The 25,355-nt window shown below is 35.0% G+C and overlaps 2 protein-coding genes across 3 annotated transcripts; one reads left to right on the top strand and one right to left on the bottom strand.

Annotated features, from left to right (window-relative positions):
- Positions 1 to 2,532: 2,532 nt before the first annotated feature.
- LOC129952938 (odorant receptor 49b) lies at positions 2,533 to 7,983 on the bottom strand. Its single transcript, XM_056065919.1, has 7 exons — positions 7,653 to 7,983; positions 7,433 to 7,571; positions 7,095 to 7,365; positions 6,930 to 7,029; positions 6,762 to 6,863; positions 3,174 to 3,281; positions 2,533 to 3,110 (listed from the first exon to the last, which is right to left on the bottom strand). Exons 1-7 carry the CDS (start codon positions 7,944 to 7,946, stop codon positions 3,009 to 3,011), a joined length of 1,116 nt encoding a protein of 371 aa, XP_055921894.1. The 5' UTR covers positions 7,947 to 7,983; the 3' UTR covers positions 2,533 to 3,008.
- Positions 7,984 to 15,168: 7,185 nt separating this feature from the next.
- On the top strand, positions 15,169 to 25,122 carry LOC129952936 (odorant receptor 49b-like). Of its 2 annotated transcripts, none has more exons than XM_056065918.1 (7): positions 15,169 to 15,538; positions 15,651 to 15,789; positions 15,852 to 16,125; positions 16,898 to 16,997; positions 17,127 to 17,168; positions 24,082 to 24,189; positions 24,840 to 25,122. In XM_056065918.1, the coding sequence occupies exons 1-7, from the start codon at positions 15,197 to 15,199 to the stop codon at positions 24,939 to 24,941; spliced, it is 1,107 nt and encodes a 368-aa protein (XP_055921893.1). In that variant the 5' UTR covers positions 15,169 to 15,196; the 3' UTR covers positions 24,942 to 25,122. The 2 variants fall into 2 exon arrangements, with proteins under 2 accessions (XP_055921893.1, XP_055921892.1); XM_056065917.1 differs by having other exon boundaries at positions 17,067 to 17,168.
- The last annotated feature ends 233 nt before the right edge of the window (positions 25,123 to 25,355 follow it).

Below are 25,355 nucleotides of genomic sequence, written 5' to 3'. Positions count from 1 at the left end.
ACCCGAATCGATTGAATTTAGACTCATCGCTCCATAAGATATTTCTCCACTAATATGGATCTTTTCAAATATGCTCCTTTGCAAACTGCAGCGACGAGAGAGATTGCCCTTAGAGACATGTGGTTTTTTTCTCGCAATCCGTCCAAATAATTTTTGTTCACGTAAACGATTTTTAACTGTACTAACGGACATTTTAATACCAAGATCTTGTTCAATTGCATTATTTATTTATCGAGCAGTCATGAATGGATCAGATTTGCTCAGTCGGGCGAAGGCAATATCAGTTCGAGATGTGGTTTTACTTGCCCATTTTTGCGAATTTTATTTTGAACACTCCCTTCTTCTTGGCAATGGTGAAGAGCATTAATTACCTTCTTCCTTGAACGTTATAATTTTCGCGTTACCTCCGAGTTTGTGTGCCTTTCTTTTTTAAAATCAAGAACTTGTAGCCTGAAGGCCTCTGTTGAGTGTTTGCCACGTTCCATACTATAATTTATTAATTCAAATGTATACAAAATTCTAAACGTTATCACTTACCTTTTAAAAAGTAAGAATATGTATGAAAACTCTACTTAATTTACAACGAAAACAATGTGTGCTATTTAAATTGGCTTAGCTTGATTGAACATTGGTACCATTTGGCTTGGTTTATAAAATTATTTTTACATAGTTGATTTACAGTTACTTTATTTTGAAAGTACATAGCAAAAAACCTCTTGCGGTATTGACATAGATAACTGTTCTTTCTGTAAGAGCCCTAGAGAAAATGTTTAACATAACTGTGCTATTTATTTTGTCGTCACTGTAACTCTGTTTTTTTTCTGCTCCCCAAAAGGATTTTTCTTCCTCCTTAGGGATTTTTAAAAATCCTTGGGTAATTTCAGGTTTTTCTTAAACCTTTGGAACTGAATAACTTTATTTGCCCTTCAAAAAAAAATTTAAAAAAAAAACACTTTCACATTAAAAGAATAGTAAAACTTACATTATTGTTTTCACATCACCCCGATCAAAATATGTTCGTAGAAGAAATTGGCAAAACTCCCTATTCATTCGGGACTAGTGATACCACTTTTCACGAACTCCGAAGCAAGTTTTTTTAGTACGATGACGGGAGCAATGATACTTGTTTTTAGGGTTCGTACTATGAATCTATTACGACGGGACCTGTGATAGGGCTGTACATTTATTTAGATCCGATATAAACTTTCAAAAGACAATGTGAGAATCGGTACCGAGTAGAATGGTGCTCTTTATGCACTAAAACCATCGGTTAATCAGGAGCAATCTTGACAGCATTAAAAGTAGAATTTTGCTTATTTTGAGCTTCGAACGAAACGTTAATTCGAGTGACTAGATCCATTCGTTCGAATTAAGTTTGTTTATTTTGATATTCTAATGAACCAAATTGGACAGGTTCAGACGTCATAAGGGACTTGAAAGTAAGGCAAGTTTCTAATATCTGATTGGTCAGCTGTAAAAAAAATACATTCCAATTAAGGCAACTTTAATGGAAAGTTGACTGGAAAATTAGTCAAGAAAAATCTCCCTTATTATCAATTTAAGCCTGCTTCTGTCAGTTGATCATGTTTTTTTATTCAACTGAAAGCTGAACTTTATTACTCCATGATTTAGCAAATTACAGAAAATGAAACTTGATTTGAAGATCATCTGTTTGAAATGATTTGATTTAGTCCGACCACATACTGTTTTGTTTCGAAGAATCTTATTCTTAATTTATAGTTTGTCACAGATTAACAGTTTCTTAATTAAAAAATTAAACGAAGTTATTAAAGTGATAAAGAAAAACATTCAAGTTATTCATTTTACATTTTGTTAACTAAGGTTACCATTTTGTTTGCATTTCTACATATGTCTTGTTTGTACCGTTTTATATGTTGTACTTATTAATCAAATATGGTCACAATGTTTCAATTCAAATTTAAACTACCAACGATTCAAAATTTCAAATCGGATCAAAATATAAATACAAATAACAAAAACAAATTAAAATAAATTGGGAAGAATTGTACAATTTTAATGGTTATCGAATTATTGCTTAATTTAACTTTTTTTGTGTGTCCTTTTTCTTAGGACAACAACAGGTTCAGGCGACATAAGGGACTTGAAAGAAAGGCAAGTTTCTAGTATCTGACTGACCACCTGCCAAAATGTTACTTTCCATATTGGAACGTTGACTGGAAAGTTAGAAAAATCTCCATAACTTGCCTGAAAATTGTTTTGTAGACAATAATGTCTCTGGTAGTTTTTGTACGCTGAACTCAAAGTAGAGGTTATTGAAGTACATAAAGTTCTGAGTTTGAAATTCATGACACTTGAAATACTAACTAGTTGTCTACGTTCAAAGACTACAGTTGACTGCAAATGGAATCCCTTATGTTGCCTGAACCTGCCCAATGAAAACGACTTGGAAATATTTGACATTTAAGTTGTAAAAATGGTCTAAATTGATTTGTCGCGTTCAATACGATCCGCGCTGCGTTCTAGAATAGAATAGCCCTACAGTGCTAGAGCAGAGGGATTGATTTTGTTTTAATAATTTTTTTTATTTTATCAAAATCTTAAAACTATCTAAAAAGTAGATAATAATTCTTAAAAAACTTACGTACATTTCAAAAACTTAAAAAATATCTTACTAGTTCAATGCGGGCGCTCTTAGTTAATCCATTATTTTATAACTACTGCCTTTCGGCCTAAAGAGGGATTGATATTCTTCTAAAAATGCCATCCAAGGGATATATTTGAATACACATATGTCAACATATCTGCCTTTTTCAAAATCGTTCATTAATAACAAATATTGGACACACGTTCACTGAAAAGAAATAACCCTTTTGTATTATCCTGTCCCCTTAAAGTTTTAAAATTAGTTTAATCAGCTTCGGATTGAAGGTGTTTCCCGAATTTTGCGACTAAAATACAATCCAAATAAATACATTTTCTCTTCAAACTTTGCTTTAAATTGCACTAAATTTGTGCTCCCGTAAATTCTAACCATAAATCCTTTTAAGCAACGTAAAATACGAGTATGATACATTTAGAAGCGATTGAAATGTCTCCAAATTCATTGGATGTACATTTCCAACCATTAGCTGAAAATAAAATTAGATTATTTTATACGTTTTTCAAGTGCACAGGATTAATTCAAAATTTACCGAACATGGTTTCTGAGCACGAAGAATCAATAGCATCAGATATTTTTGAGTGGGAATCTCGAACTCAAACCAATTCGTTTCATAGGCAGCTGCAGCAATATTTAAGGTCTGTCGAAAAATCATTTATTAGTTAGGTTTTAGCTAATTTGTGAATTGAAAGTGCAGTTCACTTGTTTAATTTGGGCCTATTGAGAATAAAATGGGCAGGTTCAGGCGACATAAGAGACTTGAAAGTAAGGCAAGTTTCTAGTATCTGATTGGCCAGCTGCCAAAAAATTGCCTTCCAATTAAGGCAACTTTATTGGAAAGTTGACCAGAAAACTAGTTAAGAAAAATGTCCTAACAATCAATTCAATTGAACTTATGTCACAATGACAATTTATGATGTTTTTTAATTCAACTGAAAGCTGATCTTTATTACTTCATAAATTATTATTTTTTTTTACAATTCCATTTAATCTTTTGTGTAAAAGGGTTTGTTTTTTAAATTGGAAGAGAAATAAGTAATATTTCTCTACAAAACAAAATACAAATCTTAATGCCTTGATTTGTAGACAATAATGTTTTTGATAGTTTTTGTACTATGAACTGAAAGTAGAGGTTCCAAGTTTGAAGATTATGACAGTTGAAAAACTAACTAGATAGGTTAGGTAAGGTTGAAGTGGCTGTCCAAATGTCATTGACGCACGTAGATCTCAAGGGTTTATTGTGATACCATTAATGAGGTTACTCATGGGAGAGTAATGAACTTAAACAAACCATTTCGTACTTTTAATAAAGTTAGAGAGACGTTTTGTGTCAATCGTTGCCATTTCACTGGTGTTATCGAAGATGGGATTACCGAGAAAGTTATTTCTTCTAGTGGAGAGTGCTGGATATGTACATATAAGGTGTTGGACTGTTTCCTCTTCCTCCTCGTCCATGCAGCTTCTACAGAAGTCATTTATGTAGAGCCCTAGCCTCAGAGCATGTCTTCCTATGAGGTAGTGTCCTGTTATTACTCCAATTGTAGAGCTTATACTTTGTCTGCTCAGTAATATCAAGCCTTTTGACCGTTTTAAGTCAATACTTGGCTATATTTGCTTGGTTGCCAGGCAGGTGGTACTTTGTGACCATCTAGCATTTGTTGTTTCTAAAGCATATTGCTTGAGAAGATATTTGCATGTAGCAAGTGGTGTTCCTATGTTATGTTTTTGTCTAACATAAGGCAGAAGTGTTCCGTTTTTGGCGAGCTCATCGGCTTTGCAATTTCCCGGAATGTCTCTGTGGACCGGCACCCAAATGAGGTGAATGTTAAACTGTTCCGTCATCTCCTTCAGAGATGATTGACAATCGTGGACTGTTCGAGAGTTTGTGGAGACAGACGCGAGAGATTTAAGAGCGGCTTGGCTGTCCGAGAAGATTCGTATATCCTTACATGATATAACGTTTTCTTTGAGCCAGGATAGTGCTTCTTTAATCGCCATTACTTCTGCCTGGAATACACTGCATTGATTGGGAAGTTTATAGTATAGACTGAGATTCAGTTGTTCCGAAAATATACCACTTCCAACTCCGTGATCGGTCTTTGAACCGTCTGTATAGAAGTGTACCGCATCGTCTTCCAGCGGTCTCTCTTCTTCCCAGGAGGATCTTGAAGGGATGGACACATGGAAGCTTTTACGGAATACAATTTTTGGGGTGGTATAGTCTTAGCGATCTGGGATAGATCTGAAACTGTCTAGAATAGTAGTATGTCCAGTATTGTTACTGGTCTATTGAGAGGTGGCTCTAAGCCTTACACATGAGTTGGCTGCCATTATTTTGGAGAAGATTTCAAGAGGTGTTAAGTTTAAAAGCACTTCCAGTGCTGCAGTCGGTGTTGAGTGAAGTGCTCCTGTGATGCACATAACTGCTGACCGTTGGACTTTGATGAGCTTATTTAGATTAACCATCTTGTCCAGTGCGGTCCACCATACAACAGCTCCATAAATGAGTATCAGTCTGATTACCGAAGTGTATAGCCAGTGGGTTCTTTTTGGGGAGAAGTCCCATTTTGATCCTATGGCCTTTTTACCAGTAAAAATCGCTACAGTAGCCTTTTTGACTCTTTCATCAATATTTGCCTTCCAATTTAGTTTTTTGTCTAAAATTAGGCCTAAATATTTAGCTTGGTTGGAAAAGGTTAATGGTATTCCTCTAATCTTGGGTGGGCTAATCTAAGGAATTTTATATCTTCTCGAAAAGAGTATTAATTCTGTTTTGTGTGGGTTGACGTCCAATCCACATTGCATAGCCCATTTAGTTAGCCTGTTTAGGGCATTTTGTAGGAGTTCCGAGAGAGCTTGGGGATGCTTCCCAGATACGGATATCGCAACTTCGTCAGCATAGGCAATCACCTTGAAACCCTCTGCTTCCAATGATGTAAGTAGGTCGTGTACTACCATGTTCCATAAAAGAGGCGAAAGGACCCCACCTTGAGGAGTGCCTCGATTCACCGATCTGGTGGTAGTAAAACTTCTTATGTTAGAAATTATTGTCCTGCTTTTGAGCATGAGACGTATAAGATCTATGAGTGATTTCTCTAATTTCAGCTTATCCATTGCTGTTGTGATCGCCTGGTAACTGACGTTGTTGAAAGCTCCTTCAATATCTAAGAACGCTACTAAGTTATATTCTTTGTATTTGAGGGAATGTTCAATAACACGTACCAGCGAGTGAAGTGCTTATTCTACTGATTTTCCCTTAGAGTAAACATGTTGAGCTGTGGAAATGAGACATGGTTTTAAGTAATGTCTGATGTAAATTTCAATCAATCTTTCCAAGGTTTTAAGCAGGAATGATGATAGGCTAATTGGTTGTAGATATTTAGGGTAAACGTGTGAGGATTTCCCTGCTAACTAACTAGATGCCTTTGTCAAAATGTACGTTCAGAGAATGCCCATTGGGCAGGTTCAGACAACGCAAGGGACTTCATTTTGCAGTCAACTGCGTTCTTTGAACGTAAATTTGGACCAATGCAACTTGTTTGTTTTGCAATTGTCATAAAATTCAAACTCAGAACTTTACTTCACTAACTTCTACCTTTAGTTGACCGTGCAAAAACTAGCAAAACCTCAGCTGTCGAAAAAACACCTCTCGAGCAAGCTACAATTCCATCTCAACCTTATGACACTTGAAAAAGTAACTAGCTGTCTTTTTTAAAATGTGCGTTCAGAGAATGAAGTTGGCTGCAAATGAAGTCCCTTATGTTTTCTGAAAATGCCTATTGACAGGTCTTGATAGTTAGCGAGATTTTCCTTTCCTTTCATAACTTTCCAGTCAACATTGCAATAAAGTTGCTTTAATTGGAAGGCAATTTTTTGGCAGCTGGCCAATCAGATGCTAGAAACTTGTATTACTTTCAAATCCCTTTTGTCGGTCGTTGGAACCTGCTCAATTTAATTTTCAATTTTGAAATAAGAAAAGCTGAATCCTTAATTTATCCAAATTCTAAAGATAGTTATGACATCATGGGAATAATTTTATTCACGATAGTGATTGTTTTATTTTTTTTTTCAGAAAAGAAGATTTATCACGCTTCTTGATTTTAAGTTTAATGTAACTTACCTGCTGATACAATTCATTAGCATACCAGTAAAGTGCCAGAATTTGAGCAAATATCATTGTTATATAAGCACAGACTATAACAGCTTCAGCTAAAGAATCAACCTTTAAACAAGCAAAAGTTTTTATAATGTTTAAATATTGTTGTTCTAGAGATTTAAGGCAACTTACAATAATCAAAAGAAATAGCAGGGCACAAAGAAGTATTCCAAAAGCCATAAATTCAAGAAAAAATATGTAAGTTGTCAAATTGTTCACAGTTTGAATGTATCTAGAAAAGAAAGTTAAAGATCCAACATTAGCCAAAAACATATTGTTTAGTTTATTAAGAGTTACCTGATAATAGTTTTTTGAAACTTAATACACCAAATCAACTTTGTTTTGATCACTTCATTTGAGTCTCCGGGATTTTTCAAATTCCTCAAACGATATTGTAGAACCTTACACATCAAAATTGCAAACATTATGAAGGCCACAATTAAACTGGTAAAAGGAATATACATGCAACATCCCATTGGGGTCACTATCATTTCATAAACATATAGAATTTCATAGAATGGAGTCTTGTATTCGTCTAATCCCGGGACGATGCTTCCGAATGGTAAAACTTAACGAAGAAACAAAAAGTAAAAATGTATGTTAATTAATTTAGAGTCTTATATGCATCAGCAAACCCTTTTCAGTAGCAAACAATGGATAAGATCCAAACCCGATACAAGTTAATAATCCCAGAAATAAATTCAATCTGGACATGTATTTTCCCATGAGGTTAGTTTCGTCAAGTAGGCTCTGGATGTACTTGTCTCCATCTTTCTGAAAGTATAAAACAAACATCAAAAGCTTCAGTATTTGAGAACTTTAAAAAATAGTTGGTCAAAAATAATTCTAAGTTACTTTAATTTCATAGTAAATGTATTCCAAATCTTTCAGAAATTTTTCATATTTAGCTTTTTGATGAACCAAAAGGTAAGCTCGAATTATGGTATTGCTCCAAAGGACCAACATGTAGGCATTTCGAATTTTGGCATCGACACTTTCATGAGTTAGAAACATGTAATTAAATTGAGTTATGTTAAGAATTGAGGTCATTGATAAACACAAGTATCTTCGCCAATTGTGATCATAAATCAAGGACCAGAACTTTAAAATTCGAACACTCATGTAAACGACTTGGATTTCTTCCAGCATTTTTTTAAAAAGTGATTTCAGTTATTCACTGATTTTGGAACAGAAGAATTATAGCTTTTTTAAAAAAGTGATTGATTCAATCAGAAAATCGACGTATTTATAGCTTGAGGTTGTGTAATTTAATTTGCATTTCAAAAGACTATAATTTGGTTTTCTTGGTTGAAAGTAGTAATTTGCAAATCGAATGGGTGAACTGAGTCTGAATGAAATAAATTATGGTTGCAATATTTTTACCCATGCTATAAAAATGGAGGGAGTGGGCATACGAAAGTAATTTTCTGAAATAATTCTCTGGTTTTTTAATAGCTTTTATATAGATATTTCTCTTTTTATCATAAGTAAAAAAGATTTTTTTTTTTCAAAGTAACTGAATGAAGAGAAATTTTATTTTATTTTAAGCCAGGGTTGTTGAAACTAAGTTCATAACAAAATGGTCAAAAAAGCATATTTATGCATTAACAATATTCCTAGATCTACATAGTTTTACAAAATAGTTGCGAAGCACCAACAAGCCTCGGATACGGACGGATTTATTGTTGACAACCTACGCAAACGAATTAAGAGAACGTACGATATGCAAAGAATTAGCGGAGGCCCCAGAAACGTAATGGTAGCCAGTACGCGTTTTCCACACCTCAACTCACAAAGGAACTTGGAGTTCTCCTGATCAATCTACCGTCAACCAGACTGACCATATTGCGATCGACGCATTATGGATGTACGAACTTTCCGAGGAGCTAACATCGACTCGGACCACTACCTTATTGTAGCCACGGTGGCACTTCGGGTTTCCAGACCCAAGGCAAAACAGGGAGGTGCTGGTAGAAGGTACAACGTCGAACGGATACAATCGCAAGAGATCGAAAACAAGTGGCAACATTGCCAAGATGCAATCAGAGAAGCCGCCTCTGATGTGCTGGGTTTCAAGCAGCCACTAACAAGGAACCCCTGGTTTGATAAAGAATGTCGGCAGGCAAATGTAGCCAAACAAAAGGCACGCAAAGCGGCGCTGCATAAAAGGACGAGAGCTGCCGAAGAGGCAAGAAGAACACCGACTTCTCAGAAGGAAAAAGAGGGGGCATGAGAAGCGTGCGGTCGAAGATATTGAGAGGTTTAAAAGCAGGAATGAAGTTCGAAAGTTTTATGAACAGGTGAAACGAAATTAACATTAACCTAGAACCGAAGGCTGCAAAGACGAAAGTGGAAACATTATAGTGGAACCGCAGTCAATACTGAGGATATGGAAGGAACACTTCTGCAGCCTGTATAACGGCGATGACGAACCGAATTCCGCTGTCAGGCAGGATGATCCATTCAACATAGACGACGAAAGCCAACAATCCCTTCCTTCCGACTTAGACGAAGTAAAGATTGCCATATCCAAGCTGAAGTCTAATAAAGCCACTGGAGCGGATGGCTTGAATGCCGAGCTTTTTAAGCAGCTGGAGATTAGTTAGTTAGGAGCAAGCAACAACTTATCTGTAAGATATCTCCTCATATATAACCTCAGTATTGTTTGTCCAATCCTGAAAAAAGGAGACCCTCTAAACTGAACCAACTATAGAGGAAATTTTCTCTGCCGCAATATGTGATCGTCTAAAGCCCATCGTCAGCAACCTGATAGGTCCTTATTAGTGTGGTTTTAGACCAGGAAAGTCCACAGTCGATCAAATATTCACATTACGGTAGATTCTGGAAAATCAAATCGACACCCACCATCTTTTCCACAATTTCAAGTCCGCGTATGACAGCATCTACAGGGTCGAGATGTATAGAGCCATGTCTTGTTTTGGCATCCCTGCTAAACTCGTCCGTTTGTGCAGGATGACCAAGGAGAATTCACGCTGCTCCATAAAGGTTGGAAACAACTTAACAGAACCGTTTGATGTCAAAAAAGGTTTTAGACAAGGTGATGCGCTGTCATGTGATTTTTTTAACATCGTGCTTGAAAGAATAGTGCAGAGCTCACACGTCAACACTAGAGGCACTATCTTTCAAAAGTCTGTCCAATTACTAGCATATGCTGATGACATTGACATAATCGGAAGAACTCAGCGTGATGTCAATGGGGCTTTTGTGAGTATTGAGGCAGAATGGGTTTAACGGTTAATGAGGGCAAAACAAAGTACATGCTGTCGTCTAGAAAGGATATACAACACCGACGTTTTGGTCAAAACGTCACAATCGACAGACGTACCTTTGAGGTAGTCAAGGACTTCGTCTACCTAGGCTCCGCTGTAAACGCAGAAAACAACACCAGCGCTGAGATCAAACGCAGAATAACTCTTGCTAACCGCTGTTTCTTTGGACTAAGAAAGCAATTGAGTAGTAATGTCCTCTCTCGAGGGACCAAAGTGTTGCTATATAAGACCCTTATCATCCCCGTCCTGCTATACGGTGCAGAAGCATGGACCATGACAAAAGCGGATGAAAGCACCTTGGGTCGCTTCGAGAGAAAAGTTCTTCGTGTGATCTACGGTCCCGTATGCATCGAAGGGGAGTGGAGGAGAAGATGGAACGACGAACTGTACGGGCTGTACAGCGACGTAGACTTATCCAGAAGGGTAAAAGTCCAACGATGGCTGGATCACGTAGAGCGCATGGATACCAATGCTCTGGCCTGGAAAGTCTTCGAATACACAGCCATAGGGACAGCGCAGTAGAGGAAGACCGCGGATCAGGTGGGGCGCACAAGTAGAAAGTGACCTCACTCAACTTGGAGCGCGGAACTGGAGACATATAGCTAGGACCGATCAGATGGAGAAGTTTGTTGGGTGAGGCCCTAATTCACACAGGACTGTAAAGCCAAATCAGGTAAGTAAGTAAGTTTTACAAAAAGAAAACCTACCAATGAAAAGATACTTATGATGTATTAAAAGTTATTAGGTAACGTAAATACCTTCAGATAAACTCAAGACTGATAATAAAATACATTTGCTCAACAGAAAATGACAAATTGCGTACAGTATGAGTCAACGCATGGCTCCATCTGTTGGGTGTTGGTATTGATTGCAGCACAGCGAAATCGATTATTTATCTCGTTAGCCTTTCCACCCAAAATACATGCAAAACGTTCTTAGTTTCAAAATCATCCCATATTTTAAAAATTTCACAACGATTTCTCAAAACAATACAGGTAAAGATTTAATTTTTGATTGCATACGTTAAGTAAAAGCGGCTATTCGTAATGGAGTGGGACACACTTAGGACAGTTCAAATGGCCGTTGTAATATCACATAGATCGTGAGGCTTGTTTCTAAGCTCAATGAAACACATTTGAGTCCCTTACGAAACTTGAAACGCTTATTGGATTCCTATTAGACAGAGCCCGGTTATGAGACTGAATGTCGATCTTATATGTGAACTCGCGTTGGCCAAATGTTTTTGGTGAGTTGACACGTAGTGATATTATTCCACCTGGTGTTTGCTTTATTCATAGCGCATTGCATTAGCAATAGTTTACATAAGTCCTCGAATATTTGTAAGCATACTCGGAAAAGAATATTTTTAGAGCACTAATAGGAAGTTATTAGTGAACCTCTTTTGATAGTATTTTTCTTAAAATTAAGTGTTTAATTATTGTCCATGTTCTGCATTTCACTTATTGTGAATACACTTTGTGAAAGTGAATTTGGGTGTTCCACAATCCGTTATCGTGAATTGGTTTGATGTTCTGTATTTCGGTTTGTTCCATTTTTTTAACGAATCAAATCACATTTTTTATTTCTGTGAATTGATCTTTGATATAGAAACAAAATAAAAATGGATGATCCTTCGGTTCTGACAGTTCGAAGCAATTTCGAAGTTTTCGAAATTGATCGAATTGAAATTGAAAAAAAGATTAAATACAAAGTTTCTATCAACCTGACATTGAAAAAATACGTTGTAATAGTATTTAATTTGAAGTTGGTTTTCTCTCAAGTTTTTTTTTTCAAATGAAAATAGCCTATCACAGTCGAGATCCACAAATGCCAAAAAAAAATTGTTATTAAATTTTCCAATTGGGAAACTAGGTTGCGAAAATTTGTATAAAACCTTTTCCAAACCTTGACCCTTCTTTAAAAATGAGTTCAGAATTTAAAGAACAAATTTTATGATTTTAACTTTATTAAAATTAGGAAAATCGTCTTTTTAGGTTGGTAAATTACTAAAACGTCTTAAATATTTTACTAAGTTCTTTAAAACTGTACTTCAAGTGTCCTAAGTCTCACATTAGGTAGCAATAATTTTAGTTTAGTTTTCTTGCTTATTTTTGTTTAAATTACATACATAGTTTAGAAACCTTAGGTTGGCATCACCCGTTTTTTCAACTACATGGACCATTCATAGCTTACTGTGTGCCTTAGCGTCTTAAGGGTTACTCAAATCCCTTTGCGCGTGTGCGCATTAAGGCAATGTACATGAACTTCTTTAAATATACTAGATAATCAATTTATTTTACACTGTGGCGTATACGTATTTTTTTACATATGTAAAAGGTAAACATTTGGTGGTTATTCTGGTAAGTATTGGGACAAAACGATGGCAGTTTTCTGCGACACACTTTAAAGTAAAAATTTGTATTTTATAATATTATTAAATTTTGATTTCGCCTGATTATGTTCAACGACAAGGACGGACGCAAAAACCTTATTTCATTCTTAACCCTAAGCCCACTAATTTAAAACCAAAAACGGTCACCTACTATACATCTGTGTTCAAAAGTGCTTTTACAAAATTTGCTCAAGTGTTTTTTTTTTTACCATATGTATACTGGTAATCAGCCCATTTTTCTACCGGTAAGTATAACGGGACATTGAAGATGCTAATGCAATGAACTGGTTTGGAATTAATAACCGTTTACATTTGTAACCAGAGATCAAATGATCTTAACTCTCAATCAGGCTATTCAAAATAATAGGAGTGTGAGTTATATTGTACGTAAAAAAAATCAAAAACTTAAAAAAAAATAAACAGCAAGTATAACTAAATTAAATTAGGAATATTAAATAGTTGGAATATCAAATATCCAAACAAGTTTGGTTATTTAGTGGGCCGAGGAAAGCACTGCACCGACGAAAAACGGGAAATCATAAAAAAGTTGCGAAATGAAGGAAAAACGTATAAGGATATAAAATTGATGTTGGGATGCTCTGACCAAATGATCGCCAATACTGTAAAACATGAAAAAAAAGTCGAAACCCGGGTACGGAAACGAGAAACGAGTGAAAATGACGATCGTCGTATTGCTCGCTACAGCCGAAAGGATCCTTTTGCGTCCTCTAAGATGATCCAGGAAGATCTAAGACTGGCAGTAAGTAACGTAACAATAAGAAGGCGATTGTTGGAACACAATCTTTCCGCTCGTTGTCCCCGAAAAGTGCCGATGCTTACAAAAAAACATGTGCCACTCGTTTGAAATTTGCAAGAAGCCATGTTAATTGGCCTGAAAGAGAAGTGGCGAAACATTTTGTGGACTGACGAGACCAAAATTGTTTTATTCGGTGGAACTGGCTCTAGGCAATACGTCCGACGTCCAGAAAATTCCGAGTTTAAGCCTCGGTACACCATTAAAACGGTAAAGTATGGCGGTGCTAAAGTGATGGCATGGGGCAGTTTCTCATATGCTGGTGTTGGCCCCATACATCAAATCATTGGCACGATGGACCAGCGCGTTTATGTGGATATAATGTCCAGTGTGATGCTGCCTTATGCGAGTTGGAATATGCCGGTTAAATGGGTATTTCAACAAGACAACGACCCGAAACACACCAGTAAGTCTGCCAAGGAATGGTTTCGGGTCAATAGGGTTGAGGTCATGGACTGGCCAGCTCAGTCGCCTGACCTCAATCCCATAGAAAATTTATGGGCATATGTGAAAAAGATTGTTTCTCGACGAAGATCCTTGAATTCGAAGCAGTTGTGGGACGCAGTCAAGGAAGCATGGAACCAAATTCCAGTTGAGCGTTGTCAGGCCCTTGTGAACTCTATGCCACGCAGATGTGCAGCAATTATAAAAAACAAAGGATTTTTCACAAAATACTGACAAAAAAAATCTTAATATTGAATTTTTTTTTTAGTTTTTTATATTTTATTTTATTTACTCCTATTATTTTGAACAATTCGTTTTGGCTTTATTTTGATAAAATTTATGTTTTTACTACCTTATTTGTTTTAAACAAAGTAGTCTTTAAGCATAATAATAAAAGACTGGATTATCTATTGTATACAACTTTTGAGTCACGATTTAATCTAAAAAGAACAGGCACTCCTATTTTTTTTAACACAACTGTAAGTGTTTAACGGTAAACACAATTTGTTGGATCAAAAGTATCAAGTCCTCATTAAAAAGTCTCAGACAGAACTTGATTTATAGTTTTCTAACTTAAAGTCATTAAGTGACTTCTATTATCACTCAAGCAAATGCTGAAATTATTTTATTTTATTTAAACAAGGTTTTCCAATAAGAGGTTTCATTCCAATTCGCAAAATAGCGGGTGTAAACCTCTGATAACTTCACTAATTTTATCTTTAAGGCTTGAAACAACTATGAAGCATTAGAATCGATCTTTTTTTACAATCAACCGAAATTAAATGTTTAAGGGTGTTGCATCCCAAGGCCCCAGTAGACTATTGTGATCTCCCTTTCCAGAAGTATTTGCATCTATGGCATAGCTAGTAGTTCTCAAATACAATAAGATAGAAGTTTCAAAAGTAAAAAAAATAAACTTCTTATTGAAAAACCATTTACTAAGATGAATAATTGATGCATAAGTTATTACCATTTATATTTCTAAAACTGCATTGGAAGCTCAATTTTCCTAGTAGAATCTCCAATTATTAAATTCTTGCTCTCTACATTTATTTAATTAATTAGCTTAGTAGAGTAGTACCAAAAGTGATAGCGATTTCTAATATAAGACAAGGTCTCTTTTAATTCTATTTTAATCCGAATTATTTTCAAAATGAATAGCACCGTACAAAAAAGCAATACATGAAATAAAGTTACCATTGGTCTCTTTTTTCCTTTTGACATTCTTACAGTTCTTTAAGCCTTCGTGTTCATTAAATTTGAATAACAACATTAATATTCATCTGATAAAATTGTCCCTTAAACGGTAAACACATACATTACAGAATGTGCAATTACCTCCCTCTATTGGAAAATATTCGCAATAATTATTGTTTTGCTTCTTATGATTCTCCTATAAAAGTAAAATTAAAATTAAAAACAGTTCATTTGGGAAGTTTGAGGATATAATAGCCAAATCATGGTGATGGTGTTGGAAAAGAAAGATCCAAAGGAATTAATTCTCCAAGAAATCCTGGCAATTCCAATGGTTGCCATGAGTATTAGGGTCTTGAAATATTGGGGTTTAATTTATGAACGAAATTGGCGTCGCTATTTTTCACTCTCGTTAACAACAATTTTTAATTTAACTCAATTTATTTATATGTCATTGACAAGAGAAGCCGTCGATGTTATCATCCGAAATGCTTACATGTTGGTTTTGTGGTTTAATACAATTCTAAGGGGTTACTTGATGGTTATGCAGAAGTCCAAATATGAGAAGTTTCTAAGCGACTTTATTGACTTATACAAGTCTTTATTGGTGAGTTTAGTCTCCATTGTAATTGTATTAGAATCAGAACTGTCAAAATGAATGAAGTCTTTCATTCTTTAGAGAATACTTTTCTTTAAAATTATGATTTATATTTTTATAGCACAGCAACGATAAAATTATAACTGACATGTTAAAGGCAACAAATGCTTTAGGCAAAAATACAGCCATTATCAACATGGTACTGGGACTTATGACAGTTCTTGGATTTTGTGCTTATCCGATCTTTGCTGATACTAGAAGTTGGTATTTCAAAAAATCAACAAAAAAGGGAGATTTATTAAACTTAAAGTCTAATTTAAAGTGTTACCATATGGAAGCCATATTCCTGGAATCAATGAACTAGAAGATCCAGCATTTTATATATTTTACGTGTACCAAGTCATAATCACTCCGATTGGATGTTTCATGTATATTCCGTTTGGAAGTTTGGTTGTTTCATTGATAATGTTTGCAATTCTAATGTGCAAGGTCCTGCAACATCGGTTACGGGGAATAAATGGAGACCAGAATAGTTCGAATAAAATTTTAATGATGAAAATAAAATGGTGCATTAAATATCAGAAGACCATCATAATGTAAGGCGATCTAATTCTTTTCCGAAGGATTTATTTACATTTAGGCCTCGTTTCACACTACACGGTTTTGACCGTACGGTAAAAAACCGGACGGCGACATTTTGTTAGAGGCGCCAAGAAGAGCATAAACGCTTTCATATTATACGGTCACGGCGTAATGCAGGTGCGCGCCGCACCGTATAGCAACCTTCTACTGTCACTACAGTATACGGCAGCCGGACGGCGCATTAAGCTTAGTGGCGTACGTGAGGAAATGCATGTTTTCACATCATACGATTTTATTCCTGTGGCAGAGTTCGATCGATCACTGAAAAAGTATGCTAAGCACAGGAACCCTGCATATATCGTGTTTTAACGAAGGGTTAAAACCGTATAATGTGTAATTAGGCATTGATCCGGTTTATGCCGTCCGGTTTTTTGTCGTACGGCCAAAACCGTGAGGTGTAAAACGAGCTTAAGTCTTTTGTCTCAAAGCTCAATTTTCATTGCGATTGTTGATGAAATGGTCATCGTTTAACCAATTTTATTATCTTAGAATTAAAGTTTCTTAATTAACTTTTTTTTAACTATTTCCAACAACTCGGTTACGGATAAAGTTTATAGTACTCGGAAAATTTTACGAATCCCAACAAAAACCTGTTTAAAAATACGTTCTCAGCGAATAATTGAACGGAATTAGTGATAATAAGACTGTGTTCGTAAAAGTTTCCGATTATGATGAAATTCGTGATAGGCCTCAATAAGTTATTTTTTTCCAAAAACAAAATTAAAGGTACGTCAGCATCATCAACAATCTTACTACTTATGTTTTCTTGGTAGAGTTTATTTGTTTTGGAACACTTTTATGTGGACTTCTGTTTTTACTAAATATTGTAAGTATTGTATAAAATCTTTAAGTTTTTGAAGTAATTTTAATCATTTTGTATAACTTTTAACTTAAGGCAGAAACTACAGCTCAAGTGACAATAGCAGTTACACAAATTTCTATGATATTTTCACAGATATTAACATTATACTGGTACGCTAGTCAGCTTGCAGAGGAGGTAAGTTCGCATTATTAAACTTAAAGAAATGTTTAAACATTTTTCGTGTGAAAATTGGATTTTTTTAAAATTTTGAATTTTTTGACACTAATGGAGTTTTGAAGTGTCCAAATGTAATCTTTAAAAATATTCAACATAACGATAGGACTATCTTTGATATTATGAGATTATCCCATAAGATTGTAAATTTTGTACTGTCCGTCATTTGACAGTTGTCATTTTTTGGAAGTTGTCAAATTTTGACATTTTCGAAGAAAAAAGTAAGTCATTATTATAAATGGAACGAAACGCACTTCAAAAATGGGTGTTAAATTTTGTACTGTTCGTCATTTGACAGTTGTCGTTTTTTGGAAGTTGTCAAATATTGGCATTTTCGAAGTAAAAACTAAGTCACTACTTTAAATGGAACGAAACATACTTCAAAAATGAAATATTTTATTAAAAATGGTACAAATTTTCGCATTCACAATAAGCAGTTTGCAGTTACTGAAGAACTTCTCAAAATTTGTCAACAATAAGATAAAAAAAGGTGCAACGATCTTACGATGGTATTCAGTGACTTTGTACAGTGAAGCATTGATTGCTATTGAGGATCTATGCGTTATCATTGTCAACTCATCTGATTTATTAGACTTTGAATTGAATCGTGAACTACAATACAATATTGTAGAAATTGCAGCGATTGTTTCTCGCAATGTCCCGCTAAGGAATGAAGAACAAAGAACAATTTATGACCACATCATGCTCGCAGTTTCGGCAGGACAAGGTGGATTCATTTTTTTTTTTTGACATTCTTACACTATCAAATAATGGTATCACATTGGTTGGTGCATCTTCTAGGATTGCGGCAACTTTATTGGATGGAAGCAGAACAGCTCATTCAGTATTTAAACTGCCACAACCAATTACCGATGACTTTAAAATAGGATTGCAAACGTTTTCTGACCACATGCCTCTGGAAATTATAGTTAAAGTGCCAAATTCTGCAAATTACACTAATAATTCAAATTTGCTCAACTTGCTACCTAAATTGTTTTGGAATTAAAAAAACCGCGATCTGTACCAGCTTAATCTTAATGCTAGACTTGATATTTTAGCAAGATCAGGAGTTTCTGTAGACGTTGAAGTTGTCGCTAATATAATTAGGAAATCTGCACCGACAAAACAAAACACAGTAAATAAGACCAGAAAGAAGAAAGAAGAATGCTTCGATAACGAATGCACGAAAGCAAGACAGAAATCGTTTGAGCTTCTTAAGATCACATAACTCGGATAGCTTCAAAAAATTATATGCAGAATCGAACAGTGTATACAAGAAATTATGCCGTTCTAAAAAGATGGCTGTTGAACAGAAGAAAGTTCAAATGATAAGCTCTGCCAGCTCTTCCTCTGACTTTTGGAAGGCAGTAAGACAATTGAATGGAACTAGACCTGCCATCGCTCCAAACCTACAGGCTCAACAGTAAAGAATCAATTTTCAGAATCTTCTTAATACTAAACAGTTATCTTTAACACACCAATACGCAGTGCTTCTCTTTCTAGATGATACTCGTATGTTAGATGCTCCGTTCACTTTAGATGAAGCCCAGAACAAAAACACTCTATATAAAGATATAAATCCCCGGTAGACATCTTGGTTTGCCTACAAGCTAAACCGGAAATCAACCTCATAAACTTTTTCATAGTGTGCGTGTAATTTCTCCTCCAATTTATTAAATTTCCCCAAAAAAACTCAGTAAGTGTGTCTATGTATGCGTGAAAACACGTCAATTTTTTCTCGTTGAATTCGTTCACATTACAAATACAACAATGTAAACAAATGGGTTTTGGAGGGTGATACGTACGAAGGATTTATATCTTTACTAGAGTGTTTTTGGCCCAGAACACTATTAGAAATTGGTAAGTAAACAAGGCCCCAGGAGAAGATAGAATTTCGTTGGAGTTTTATAAGAACTGTACACCTGACAAAATATACCAAAGTGGGAATATTCCAATGAGTTTAAGGAAGGCTATAATATATCCCCTACACAAAAAAGGAGATTATACGACCCAAAGAACTACAGAGGAAAATCTTTTCTAAATACATCTTCGAAACTTTTCAGTGCCTTACTTTACAACAGGCTAACTAATTGGGTAAAAGAAAAGCGGGTTCTTAATCAGCTTCAGGTAGGATTTAGAGAAGGCTGTTCAACTTTAGTTATAATATATGAAAAGGAATAAAAAGTTGTACACCTTGTTTGTGGACTTTCGTGCTGCCTTTGATTCTGTACCACGTGAAGCACTTTTTTACAAACTTTATATGATCGGTATTTCCACTAGAATTATTCGAATTTTGATAGCCTTGTACGACAATAACTTAGCGATGGCCTGGGATGGGAAATGCGTTTTGGAAGAGTTTGCAACTACGATGGGGGTAAAACAAGGATGCATCCTGAGTTCACTTCTGTTTATTTTATTTATTAATGATATAACAGAAAACATTGGAGGTGGTATCATAATAAACACAACTTGCATTCCTGCTTTGATGTTCGCGGATGATTTTGCTATCTTTGCTGAGACCGTTAACAGTATGCAGTTGATGATAAATAGACTGGCAAATTATTGTAGAAAATGGAACTTGTCCGTTAATTTGGCGAAGACAAAAATGATGATATTCAGAAATGGTGGAGGGAGATACTCAGGAAATGAACAGTGGAAGTATTAAGGAAAGCAGATAGAAGTCGTGAGAGAATATAAATATCTGGGAGTTCTTATCACAGCCAACCTCAATATGAAAAACATTTTGCAACCAAATTATCAGAAGCAAAGCGTGCTACCGGTTCAGTTTCGGGAAGATGCATAGGCAAATAAATATCTAAACCACAGCGCAAAACAAAAAATCGTACGTGCAACTGCAACATCCATCATGCTATATGGAGCACAATTGTGGGGATACCGCTCATATACTACTCTTGAAGTTTTTCAACGATACTGTGTCAAAAGAGTGTTCAAACTACCAAATGGCATTCCCAATTACATGATTCATCTGAAGACGGGGATGCCACCATTCTTTCTGGAGACACTCAAATTACACTTTGATTATGTGCAGAAAGTTATGAGAATGGATGAGCAAAGACTGCCAACAATAATACTCTCCTACCTGCTAATGAAGGAAAGGAATTGTGTACAACAATGGGAAACGCTAGCACGTAATGGTGGTTTAACTACAAATTTTGAAAATATCCAACACGACCAACTTTACAAAATATTAGAAAAAACTGGTAACAGACTATTTGGCAGCACTCTTTTCTGGTGATTTCAGACAATTTAAGATTTGAGATCAATGCGTGCTTCAAATCATCGCCATTCCGTCGTAATGTTAAAAAAGTACTGAAAGTAAGTATTAGTGTTCAAATGCTTCAAGATCCATCCGCTGAAACATTCTCAAAACATCTGTTCGATATTGGCGACGGAAAAATTACTACAGATGAAACTAGATGCATAAAGTTACCGGTCGATTTCTACACAATTATTGATTCACAAGATGGTCTCATTGAGCAGATATTTCCTGATTTCAAAAGACAAATCATGAGTGGCCGGCAGAAAGAGCAATTTTAGCAGCAATAATGAAGATGTCAACGAATTAAATCTCAAGATACAACAATTATTACCAGGAGACTTGGTGCCATACAAATCAATTGATACATTTTTTGATGCTTCCAAAGCTGTATATTATCCAACTGAGTTTTTGAACTCATAGGATTTACCAGACATGCGACCGCATAATTTACAACTGAAGGTTAGATCTCCGGTAATTTTGCTTCGTAATTTGAACCCAGCACGATTGTGCAAAGGCGCGGGATTAGTTATTAAAAAATTAATGAAAAATGTTATCGAAGCCATAATTCACCTCATTCCGAGGTTAAAATATATTATTAAAGCAAATCCCTATTATACCCACAGATTTCCAATTAGATTGGCATTTGCAATGACTATCAATAAGTCTAAGTCTCAGGGCCAAACGATGCCTGTCTGCGGCTTAGATTTGAGCACTTTATACTGACAATTAAGCGTGGTATCAAGTGAGCAAACCATCTCGTTAATTTGTATTGGTGAAAGATGGGATCACAAAAAATATTGTAAATATAAATCTTTAGCATTAAGTCACCGTTTACAGTGCTCTATACATCTCCCACTTATACTTATTTCTAGCAAAATATTCTTTAAAAATTTTATATATGACAAAGCAAAGTTTGTCGGGTCAGCTAGTAAGATAATGAAATATCCTCTACCGATTAGATCAATTTTTTAATTTTTGCTCATACTTATACTTTCTATTATATTGTGTTTTTCAACAAGAGCGCTTCAAAAGTTTTTTTTTTTTAAATAAAACAAAAACGGTTTTGGATATCAATGAAATTCTTTATTCCTGTGAAAGTACGTTCGATGCCATTATGTATGGAACTCTCAATCTTGTTGGCATAGACTCAACGTAGCCCCACAGGAAAAAGTCTAACGGCGTCAAATCACACGATCGAGGTGGCCAAGCGACTGGACCGTTTCGTGAGGTAACACGTTCTATAAACTTAGTTTCCAGTAAATTGATTTTGACATTCGCTGTGTGGCTTCTGGGGCGCGCTGTCCTGTTGGAAACACATGTCCTTCAAGTACATTATATCAAATTGGGGCCAAAAATGTTCGGTTATTTTTGAACGCTAGCAATCCCCATCCACAGTAAAGTGCCAGTCTTGATCATCACGGAAGAAGTACGGCCCAATGACGCCGCCACCGCTGGCCCATAAACCACACCAAACCGACATTTTTTCGGAATGCAATGAAGACTCATGGAGTACGTGTGGGTTGCTGCCTGAACAATACCGCATATTTTGTTTATTGATGAAGCCATTCAGCCAGAAATAAGCTTAATCGCCAAATCAGTTGCTCAGTCCAATTCACGAACTGGTGGTAAAGCGGCTTCAGTTCCTGCGTCAATTTAATCTTGTAAGGATATAGGCCAAGATCTTTTCGCAAATGTTTGAGAGTGACGTGTGAGATACACATTTGGGCTTTCTGCAACTGAAATCTTAGCGGCAGAAATATTCTCGACAGTGCGGAAAATTCTTTGTCTTACTGGTACGGGAACATTTTGCACTGTGGCTGTGGATTTACATTTGCCCACTAGACGCTAAATTGTTGATCTGCTTGTACGATTATGACGACGATAAATTGGACGTAGCGCCTTTAACGTTAAGGCCAATGACTCCGAAATTTCGGTAATTAATAATTTAATAATTGCAGCTCGTTGTTAGCTTGAACATCTTTATATCATGAAATGACACACCTTTCTGAAGAGAAATGTCAAAAGAGCGGCAAGAAACATGAGGTCTTTTGCTGTCCTCATCGCTCTAGTTTTGTAGCGTCCCCGTTGAAAAACCCTGTATTTAATATTTAAGGCCTTTTAATTTTGTAAGAAAAAACATCATGAACAAACAATAAACACTGAACGGATCGTCTTTTGTAGGGAGTCAAGCCCGATTAAGGTGCATCTTGAGTAATACGACGGAGTATCAATATTCCAAAGTAATTGTTTGACAATGAACCTGGTACAAGTCTTCAGAACTTTTTCAATTCGATTTATTCCAACAGAAGTAGATGGACTCCAAACAATTGAACAGTACTCTAGAATAGGACGGACTAAAGACATATAATCATATTCCAAAGCATAAGGATTTGTAAATTCATTACATTCATTCAACCAAGCACAGCGCTTGCTTTCGCGAACATAATCTAAGGGGGCGGTTACAGCTATCAGTAAAAGCCATAAGTACAATTTTTGTTTATAGTTTTTGAACATGTTACAGATTTATTTTTAGCAAAAAAGTAAGTATTATTTAAGTATTTTTTCAAAAAGAAACAATGCATTCCTTTAAAGTTTTATTTAATTTATAAATCAATTTTAATTTTTTTAATGATGAAATTTCATTTTACTGAACAGCCAAAAGCCAAAACAAATTCCATTTCGTTTTACTATTGGTGTTCCAATTTCTTACTGTTCCGATCACATCATTAAAAATTTTACTGATGAAAGCAACAGTAAACAAATTGTCTGAGGGGCGAAGCTCGATGTTATGATCCAAAGTGACATTTAATATAATGACGTAAATTTACTGATTGCTATAAATGGTTATCAGTAAAAAAATCAGATTCCTCCTGTTTCAAATTTTACTGATGGGTTTTACTGATAGCTAAACCGGTCCCTAAATGTAAGGAAAATGTCAATTTTAGATCAAAAATGGCACCATGATCATGAATCTCAAACTTACGCTCAATATCTTGATTTTAAATACTATAGTTGTGAAACATTTTGGCATTAGAATGCGATGAGAAGTAAAAACGAATAAATAAAAAAAAAAATTTTGCAATATATATTTATAAAAAAAAAAAAAAAATTAGTTTATCTTAGAAGCTTTCATTTATGATTTTGTTTCTGTAGAGAAGAGCTAGCCTGCAGTATTTGTATAATTTTTGTATATCCATATTGTTAAGCAGTTGTATAATTTGGATTTGTGTCAACATGTCACATTTTGAAGATTGAAACAATAATCAGATGAACTTTTTATTCGCATGAATAATTTTTTATCGTCAGCATAAATTGGACAAGATGATTTTTTTTAATAAAAGAGGAATATCATTAATTAAAAATATTAAAAAAAAGTGGCCCAAGATAACTTCCTTGTGGCACACCAGAAATAACTCTAAATTCCTAGAGCAATTACTTCCCAGCTTAATGCATTGTGTTCTAAATATCTGTTAGATAGAAACATAACTATTTCAGGAGCATACCATGAATGCCAATAGATTTAAGTTTATTACTGAATGACTTATTTTTACCGAATGTTTTAAAATATTTTGAAATTTTAAATTTTATTTTTAGAGCGGCAAAGTAGCAGACGCTGCATACGATGTCAATTGGTTTTTAATTGAGAAACCAATGCAGACTAATATTTTGATGCTGATTATGCGAGCTCAAAGTCCGTGTGTGGTAAGCACTTAACATATTTAATATAACCAATAAAAATATCAATGTAGAAACAATTTAATTTATTTTCAAATCAAATTTCAATATTTGCATAATTATCAACAATCTATAAAGTCCGTAAAGGGCTCTGCACACAAATTTATCATCCATCAAACTCGTAATCCAGCTTGTCGTCCTTTAAAAAAATAATAATTTAGTTCTATTATTGTGAATATTAGTTACCGGAATTTAAAATTTATGTAATGTAGCTCATTCCCACAAAACGCGTAGTTTTGCCAGATAGAAAGTTACCATATAGCAAAAAATGTCAATTAGTCAATATAAGGTCCTGAATAGTTAATTTTGTGAAAGACATTTAGTGGAAGTAATATGTAACTTAACCATTTCAACTTGGCAATTAAGTCAAAAAATATAAAAATTATTGAAATTCTTTCTAAAGTTACATCCTAGAAAAAAAAATTGTACCTGCCCTTTTTTTGTGTTCTAATGTGATTCACCACTTGATTCAAATGAGCCTAATAAAAAACCACATTTACCATTGTTCATCATTATTATATGTATCTCCACAATAAAACATAGTTTTTGGAACGTTTTAATGTTCTTATATATTTTATTAAAAAACACTAAATTTTATTTGTTTTTATTACTTTCAGATGACTGTTGGAAATATCTATCCGATGTCCTTGGAAATGTTTCAATCTCTACTAAACGCATCCTATTCATATTTCACAATATTACGTCGCTTTTATGATTGAATTTTCTTTCCTTTCATATTTTGGTTTTCATAAAGATTTTCAGAGATGAACATTAGTCTTGTGGAAGGCACCGACCGGTGCGACACACAGTGGTCCTATCATGATCCTTAGCTGGACTTAATTCTGATTTGGTGTTTTTATATTAGTTTTTCTGTAATAAATATTTACAATTTACTTAAAAGTCATTTTCATTACTCCACTTCGAAAAATTTCGTAAGCCTTTTGACGGGCTTCTAAGATATCTTCTGGAAGCTGTTCGATAGCCATTGGCAAACCGTCTATTATGTCAGCTTCGTGTAACAACATTTTGTGAACACTTATGGGCTTATAATACCAAATATATTTGATTTTGAAACAATCGAAAAACGTTCAACGAACTTCGTATATAAGTCTATTATTCGAGCGGTTTTTGCT

This window comes from Eupeodes corollae, chromosome 3 (genome assembly GCF_945859685.1).
Source record: "Eupeodes corollae chromosome 3, idEupCoro1.1, whole genome shotgun sequence".
Taxonomy (NCBI): domain Eukaryota; kingdom Metazoa; phylum Arthropoda; class Insecta; order Diptera; family Syrphidae; genus Eupeodes; species Eupeodes corollae.
This window is presented reverse-complemented; position numbering and strand designations above follow the sequence as displayed.

Excerpts from the sequence above, each read along its gene's own strand:
- LOC129952936 (XM_056065917.1), top strand. The coding sequence starts at position 15,197 with ATGGTGATGGTGTTGGAAAAGAAAGATCCAAAGGAATTAATTCTCCAA. Across the intron at positions 15,790-15,851 it reads GATCTTTGCTGATACTAGAA|TGTTACCATATGGAAGCCAT; the intron begins GTTGGTATTTCA and ends TCTAATTTAAAG. Across the intron at positions 16,998-17,066 it reads TTCTGTTTTTACTAAATATT|GCAGAAACTACAGCTCAAGT; the intron begins GTAAGTATTGTA and ends TTTTAACTTAAG.
- LOC129952938 (XM_056065919.1), bottom strand. The coding sequence starts at position 7,946 with ATGCTGGAAGAAATCCAAGTCGTTTACATGAGTGTTCGAATTTTAAAG. Across the intron at positions 3,282-6,761 it reads CTAATGAATTGTATCAGCAG|ACCTTAAATATTGCTGCAGC; the intron begins GTAAGTTACATT and ends ATTTTTCGACAG. Across the intron at positions 3,111-3,173 it reads GTGCTCAGAAACCATGTTCG|CTAATGGTTGGAAATGTACA; the intron begins GTAAATTTTGAA and ends TTTTATTTTCAG.